At 33.6% G+C, this 8,369-nt stretch overlaps 1 protein-coding gene across 1 annotated transcript; it reads left to right on the forward strand.

The window, feature by feature from the left end:
- The first annotated feature begins 4,272 nt into the window (after nucleotides 1–4,272).
- On the forward strand, nucleotides 4,273–7,933 carry LOC134263179 (estradiol 17-beta-dehydrogenase 8-like). The gene is made up of 7 exons (XM_062745490.1): nucleotides 4,273–4,390; nucleotides 4,728–4,915; nucleotides 5,130–5,222; nucleotides 6,219–6,304; nucleotides 6,551–6,678; nucleotides 6,959–7,033; nucleotides 7,223–7,933. The coding sequence occupies exons 1-7, from the start codon at nucleotides 4,273–4,275 to the stop codon at nucleotides 7,237–7,239; spliced, it is 705 nt and encodes a 234-aa protein (XP_062601474.1). The 3' UTR covers nucleotides 7,240–7,933.
- Nucleotides 7,934–8,369: the final 436 nt, after the last annotated feature.

Genomic DNA, 8,369 nt, shown 5'->3' on the forward strand with positions numbered 1-8,369 from the left:
TCATGGTTTTGCTGTTCTTGAGAAGAAGATTATTAAAGATTTGTCCTTTATATTCCTATGTAAAACTTTGATCGTTCCTACCCTATCCCCGGGGAACATGATTTGAACAAACTTCCAGCTTCCATATCAATATTACAAATCCTTGCTTTGCTGTTCTTGAGAAGAAGATTTTAAAACATTTTTTCTATATATTCCTATGTAAAACTTTGGTAGTCTATAGGGCCCCACCTATCCACGTTTTGAAACGAACTTAAATCTACACAACCTGAGGATGCTTCTGTATAAATATTAACCAATTATGGTTTTGCTGTTCTTGAGAAGAAGATTTCTAAAGATTTGTCCTTTATATTCCTATGTAAAACTTTGATCGCCCATTGTGCCCTCACCCTACCCCCGGAGTAATGATTTGAACAAACTTGAATCTACACTACCTGAAGAAGCTTCCATATTAATTTTTCCAATCCTTGCTTTGCTGTTCTTGAGATATTTTTTAAATTTTTCCTATGTAAAATTTGATAGTCTATTGGAGCCCACCCTATTCCGGGGGTACAAACTTAAATCTATAGAGGATGATTACACATGAGTTTCATCTTTCCTGGCCCAATGGTTCTTGAGAAGAAGATTTTTAAAAATGCCATGAATTTTTTACTAAATTCCAGAACTGATCTCCCCTTGAAGAGAAGATGGCCCTTCATCTGAAACCAAACTTAAATCCCATTCACTCAAGGATACTTTGTAGCACGTTTGGTCGAAATTGGCCCTGTGGTTCTTTAGAGGAAGATGAAAATGTGAAAAGTTTACGACAACGCCAACGACTGGCAGACAGCGGACAAATTTTAATTAGCAGTTTTCCCTCCAGCCTTTGGCTCAGATGAGCTAAAAAGGGATATATATATATATACTCTGTTATATGAAGTGCTGAGTTAAACTTAGCCTAATGTTTATAACCATGTTTTACATTTAAGCAGTGAGTTCAACTTCTGAATGATCTACAATGTATATCTATCTATTTGGATTATCATTAAATTAACCGCTACAATTTTCATTTACCGCTACATACACAAAACCGCTACAAAAAATTACATGATCGCTACATTTATATGTTTGTATTCGCCGCCTCATTGCCTCTCTTCGCTATCGGCTTATGTATGGACAGGCTGATTAAAAGTATAAAATAATATGTGCATAAGACATGATTCTCCTGCTCACCATGGGGAGGTGAAAGTAAGACTTCGAGCAGGATGGGTTTTGTTTTCAAATTTTTTATGCAAAATATATTTATTTGATTGAAATTTTAAAAGGTTTTAAAAACCGAGTATTGTTCATAAATAATTACACAGTCTTTACATAAATGGTAGAACTTTGAGGGCCATTTGCTGTGAGGTACTGTTCTCTGGAAATATCTTAATATAATGAATCATAATGAACTTATATTCAATTGCATCGCTGAATAATTCGATATGTAGCGATAATGACTTGACAATACTGCAGTATTCTTATTGACAAAATGTTTTGGTAACGATTGCTTAATTTCGAAGAAATGGTTTGAAATATCTTGCAGTACAGCTGCTACCCAAACTGTATCTCATATAACAAGATTTTAAGAAATCGTGACAACGTGATATCAAGTTTTAGATTTTATATCCTCAGGTTAATATCAGAGATGAAAGTTATTCTCTAGTGTAGTCATAGGCAATTTCTGTGATAAAACAAGCCTGATGCAATTAGTTTTAGTATACTTAATTTTCCTTTTCACGACGGCAAATTTCTACAAGTTGAACAATTGACTTAGGATCTTTTTGATAACGATTTAAACCTGCTATCTAAAATTTCTTAAAAACTCTGTAGGTAACTAAAGGCATTCAATTTTCAACAACTCAGATGAGAACAGAATGAAAATTATAAATAAATAAAAAAAAAAAACAGATATCGATCTCCAAAAAAACCTACAATCAGTACAGATTTGTGAGTACCTGACATAAAACATAGACCCTGAAAATTCCTAAGGTAGTACCAGGGCTGGAATGGAATGATCCTCGAAATTGAGTTGAGGTGTTTAATAACCTCAAGTGGATTCATAGGTATTCATATACTCCTTAGATAATGCTCCCTTCCGTAGGCATATGCTATCTGGCGAGAAATATCCGTAAGTTGAGAAAATGGACAGAAAAGGTACCTCGACCCCCTTTCTTTCGCTTTTAAAGCCAACACCCCGTGCACAACATAATATACACCCTGCATATTGAGATATACGAGGTGGAATGGCCAGATCAGTTTTCCAGTCAACACAGGGTATATGTCTGCCCAAATCATCACTGAACTTGCATTTAATATGTCATACTTAGAAATGAAACAAACATGCCCCCCCCCCCCCTGCTTCCTCTCCAAACAAGTGTCCTGCCATCATTGAAGTCAAAACAAAAACACACTCCTCTGAGAAGAGAACAAAACACCAGTGGCGTTATTGCCATTTTCTTTGTTCTGTTGTTCACTCTAGTCGATTTCTGCGATACTCTTATTTAAACACCTACGGTTGGTCGAGATGGATTAAGATTTTCTCCATAAAGACCTTTTCAAACCGTTTGGGTAGAAATCGTTCTTCCCGTTGCTCTCTGAAGCTCAGCATTAAGCTTAAAGCACTTCAAAAGCTATGCCACTTTGCAACTTTGGCCAAATAACGGTCCTCACTGACTGTCGTACACCTTGGACGTCCCGATCTTGGCCATCTTTTACAATTTTCTGCCTGCAATATCGGTTCCATAAATTTTGGAAAACATTAGGTCTTTCTGAAATGTGACGTTGCGTTTTGCGTGCTCCCAACATCCCCACTTCCCTGGAGCATTCATCCATGCTCATATAATTCCTCATATTGTCTTCGCCAGTTCTGCATATAAATACTGAAACTTTCTTATTTTCCCTGAAGAAAACCCTCTTTGATACTTTTATGCTCCCGTTATTCCACATTCTTTTTTAACGCCACGTATTTTCTCAAGCAAAATGCCGCAAAACTCACCAAACATGTTTTTTTTAAATCATGTTGATGTTTTTTCAGTTTCTATGGTGGCTTATCCCCCTCTCCATATATGCAAATTGGAATACAATCATTTAAGAAGCATTCTGAAAGGCTAGCTTGCATCAGAATACTAAATTGTCACTTTTATTTATCGGCATTGTGCTTGACCCACACATATTATATGTATATATGCTTTATATGTTTTTGTACCTCAAGTACCATTTACATGGTTTTTAGTGAATAAATTGAATTGAATTGAAAAGCTACAGAGTAATGGCATAAATTTACACATGCAGTCCCTTTTTTAGAACGAGTTAAAATACATGTCCACCATTTTCTAATGTGTTTGGGATTCTTAAATGTTAAGCAGTGTAAGCTAATGATTAATATCGCTATTTTACTAGACCCAGGAAGTGTAAATACCTGACAAGTAGATACTAGTATTGCACAGGTGAGCTGGTTAATGTGTCATGTGATCCAATATGAGATAATCATAGTTTCACAATCGATAAACTAGGTTTATCGGTTGTACTATAGTTTACAAACCGTAAACTATAGTTAACAACGTTAATCTATATTTCACATCTGTAAACCATAGTTAACGCGATAATCTATGTTTCACAACCGTAAACTTATACTTAACACCGAAAACAATCATTTGTGATTGCAAAACATAGATTATCTGATAAATACAGTTTCACGATTTGTAAACTATAGTTTACAAACTGTTAACTATAGTTAACGATCTGATAAATATAGTTTCACAATTTGTGAAACTATGATTAACAACTCTTAACTATAGTTTACGATTGTAAACTATAGTTTACAAACGTGAATCTATGTTTATCAACAAAATCTATTGTTAACGCTTTATTACAGACAGATAAACTTAAATTAACATTCGTAAACTATAGTTAACAACCGTTAAATATAGTTTTACAGATGAAAACTATACTTAACGAATCGTTAACTATAGTTTACAGTTTGTAAACTATAGTTTACAGTCGATAAACCTAGTTTATCAATTGTGAAACTATGATTTTCTCATTTTTGTGAATTTGGCGTGCCATAGACGTCATATTCAGTCATTGACAAGTTTTGTTTCCATTGCAATTGAAATCAACAATTTACATCAGCAGTACTTCATACAATGTGATTGGGTATTGAAAGGTTGCATCAAAGTTATCTGACTATGCTTTACTGACATTGGTCAATATTTTAATGAGCTACGAAATATTTTCTTCTCATCCATGGCCAGAATGGGAGAGCATCGTACATTGGCCATGGTTTGCGACGATGGAGGGAACAAGACTAGCCTATTTGTTTACATACGGCAGTACCACTGGTTAACGGTGATCCTGATAAATTTGGACCGTGGTATTGGACCCCTAAACTAATCATTAATATTGATATTTTAAAAAAAAGTTTCATCAGATTTTTTTTCAAATAAGATAATTATATGTCGCTGAAGCCCTTATGTTTTTAATTGTTTGTGTTCTTCCTGTGTCTGAAATTCTTGATATTTGTCTGTTAATACAATATGTCATTGAATGTATGATTCATATACTTTGTGAACGAGCCCGGCTCTCTGTACTCCTGAGTACTTTGATTATTTACTTTATTGATAAAATTGAGAACTCCTATGGTCAAATTAAATATGTGCTGAAAAATCTGGATATAATTTACTCAACCTGAAAAGTACTTTGATATTTAGGTGATCATCAGAAATACCCATGTGATGTATCAAACTCTGCCTCTGTCAATGATCTAGTAAATAAAATTAAGGAGAGGTATTCCTCAGCACCACATGTAGTTGTGAACTCGGCTGGCATCACTCGAGACAGGACAATGATGAAACTCACAGAGGAGGACTTTGACAAAGTAATAGATGTTAATCTCAAGGTAAGTCGAAAAGACCACCGAATGATTATTAAGTTCAATCAACAGGTACATATCTTTATCTTTCCTGAAATTAAAGTGTTCTTGATCTAACTCAGGCAAAAAATGACCATAACTTACCATTTTTTTTTTTAAATTTCCATCTACACTTTACATTCATCTTTTTAATCACCGTCACCCATAATATATGCCTATATGTAGATGTCTTATTTTGCAGGGAACTTGGTTATTAAACAGGGCAGTAGGAAAGGCAATGTTGGCAGACAAAGTTCCTGGCTCTATTGTCAACATATCAAGTCTTGTGGGAAAGGTAAAATTTAACCATCTGTCATAACTGGTTCTTGCCCTGAATGCTACCTAGAATACTAGACTGGCATGCCAGAGGTCCTGGGTTTAAATCCGAGTGAAGGCAAATCTGTCTCATGTGTGGCTCCAATATTAGGACCTGGGTGTATTGTAGTGGGTGAAACAGAAATTGAAATTATATTCTTGCAGAAATTTACCCCCAGGTGTTTCCCTCCAAATTAGAAGGGTACAGTGTGGGATAGTGTAATATGATAATGGTACTCAGTTCCCTACTAGATAAACTGTTTGATTGGTAGAGCAATAGACTGGCATGCTAGAGGTCAGGGGTTTAAATCCAAGCATATCGAGAAACAAACTTGTTTCTCTTACATGAATTTCACTTCAATAAAAACACAGTTACATAATAAATGATACTGATATCTTGGTGATTTATTTTATTGAATTACTGCTTTGCAAATACAGGGCAGGTTTTACCCTGCACTGGACTGAGGTGAAAAAAATCATTTATAAAAATTAAGATATGATTTTTCTTGACATGTAATCACAATATCAAAAATATTAAAGGTGAATTATTGACCATATTATTGGTAAATTCTTAAACATACATTCCTTTTGGTGACCTGATTATCATAATCATGGATCCTGGGACTTGATATTGGTAAAAAAAAAAATGACGTTTTGTCATAACTATTGTCTTCAAATTTTATTCATAAGAAATGTGATAATGTGTTCGCTTTGACTTAAATATAATTTGCTAGTGCATATTTATGTGGAATTCATTGATTTTTAGTACTTGTAATAATACAATTTTACCATTTTACTCTACTCCCTCTCATAGTCCGGAAAATCTGACGTTTTTCTGGCTTTTTTACGATTTTGATATTTTACAGGTTTTCCTGGCATGTAAAATATCAAAATCGTAAAAAAAGCCAGGAAAACGTTAGATTTTCCAGACTATCTCTCTCATATTTATGATATCAAATAGATTATGTTAATTTAGACAGGAAATATAGGACAAACCAATTATGCTGCCTCAAAAGCTGGAGTGATAGGGCTCACTAAGTCCATGGCCAAAGAAATGGGAAAGTAAGAGTTTAGTTATAACTTTAGAAAATGAATAACACATGCTTTTTACATTAACAATGAGTATTTGCAGAACCTCTGTTATATGTCAGTTAGCTAATAAAGATGTCTGTTCTAGTATTTGACTTTCCGAAGAATGATCTTTAAATGATAAGGTTACAATTTTTAGAGAAAGGTATGTATGTGCTTATTTGTAAACACTAAAAGAAGTATATACATATTTAGAATGTTTTAGTTTTCCATTCACAGGTTTAACATTAGAGTGAATGCTGTTTTACCTGGGTTTATCGAGACCCCTATGACTGATGTTGTCCCTGAACATCTCATACAAATGACCAAAATGTTGATTCCACTTGGGCGCCTTGGTAACCCAGAAGGTATAAAAATATACTCCGCTGGACTTTGGGTTTTTTTTTACAGTAGTTTATATGGATACTTGATCAATATTTTGTCTAATTTGGGAAAAAAAGTAAGGTAAACATATTAGCAGGGAAAGTTTCATATCTTTTGGAGGATGTACTTCAAAATTTTGATGGGTTGCAAGTTAAGATTCGAGTATGTTCAAAAATCCGTGTTATAATTTCAATAACGCAAATAAATTTGGATATTATTTATTGCATGAGTTTCACCTTTAATTTTTGTGAATTTCTTTTGTAGAAATAGCAAATACTTGTGCCTTCCTAGCATCAGACAAGAGTAGTTATATAACTGGTGCAACAATTGAAGTTACGGGTATGAATTAAAAATATCCACTACCAAAATAATTTGATATACAGTATCCAAGAATTTTCTACCTCAACTGTCTACAAACATTAAAAGATTATAACTTTATTAAAATTTGCAGCTTCTTATTCATGTAAGTATCTTCTTTGATATTAAATGATTGTGTCGCTCCTAATATTGATTTCTTTCCATTTGTAGGTGGCCTATTCATGTAATTAGGAGTAAGAACTGCAGATTAGATGTGATTGTCTGTGATAAAAAAGAATTGCCAGAATTAGATACAGGAACAGTGAACTAGGATGATACAAGTACATTTGTGACACTATGCAGAGTACATATAAATTAATTGCTATTCAGAGAGGACTAGTTCTGCCTCAAGATACACTTCCTTTGAAGCAGTTGACTGTTAGTCAAGTTGGGGGTGATCTTGTACTGGGATGCTGCTGTATGAAGTAGGAATCCTTATCTCTGCCAGAAATTTTATGGAGGAATATGGATTTGGGTCCTTCTTGGCAGGCTTCTTGGTAACTGAAGGAAGAAAAAAATCTAAGTAATTTTACTGAAGATACATGAACATAGCTAGGACACATGATTGTAGATCAATACTATTACTGTGTATAAGACTTGTTACCAACTGCCCACAAAAATATGTCTGGTTGTTCAAGTGTATGGCAGATGAGGCAAAACTGAACCTTTTTATGGACTTTAACAACCCATTGTATTTCTGTTGGGAGTTGGTAGCAAACTTATCAAGTGTTTTGCTTTGTTGAGGATCAACAATTGTTTAACTTATATTGAAATCCAAATTTTGCTACTAACTTTACAAAGGAATATTGACAGCAGGAATGTGAAGTCTATTACCCAATGACAGAATATCATTCTGATCCGATCAAGACAAAATAAATTTAAAATAAACACAGGTCCTAGGGTCGTGACCTTAGCGGAAGTTACATAAAACAGACCCAAAAATTCCAAATCGGATAAGTGAGTTCTGTTGACTTATTATAAACAATGCGTGCCGTAGCACCAATATACGGAAGCGTATTAGGGCCGCAGCAGTATTTTATTTAATTTGTTATAACAAATTGATAATTTGTTTAAACAAATTATTAATTTGTTATAACAAATTATTAATTTGTTATAACAAATTGATAATTTGTAATAACAAATTAACAATTTGTTATAACAAATTATTAATTTATTATAACAAATTAGTAATTTGTTATAACAAATTGATAATTTGTTAAAACAAATTAATAATTTGTTATATTATATAACTTTGTGAGATCCGGTAATCTGATTGGTCAATACGAAGTAATTATTTTTTAATAACGACCGCTGAAAG

This window comes from Saccostrea cucullata, unplaced genomic scaffold (assembly GCF_032062105.1).
Source record: "Saccostrea cucullata isolate Sc308-1 unplaced genomic scaffold, CSIRO_AGI_Scuc_v1 ctg11247, whole genome shotgun sequence".
Classification (NCBI taxonomy): domain Eukaryota; kingdom Metazoa; phylum Mollusca; class Bivalvia; order Ostreida; family Ostreidae; genus Saccostrea; species Saccostrea cuccullata.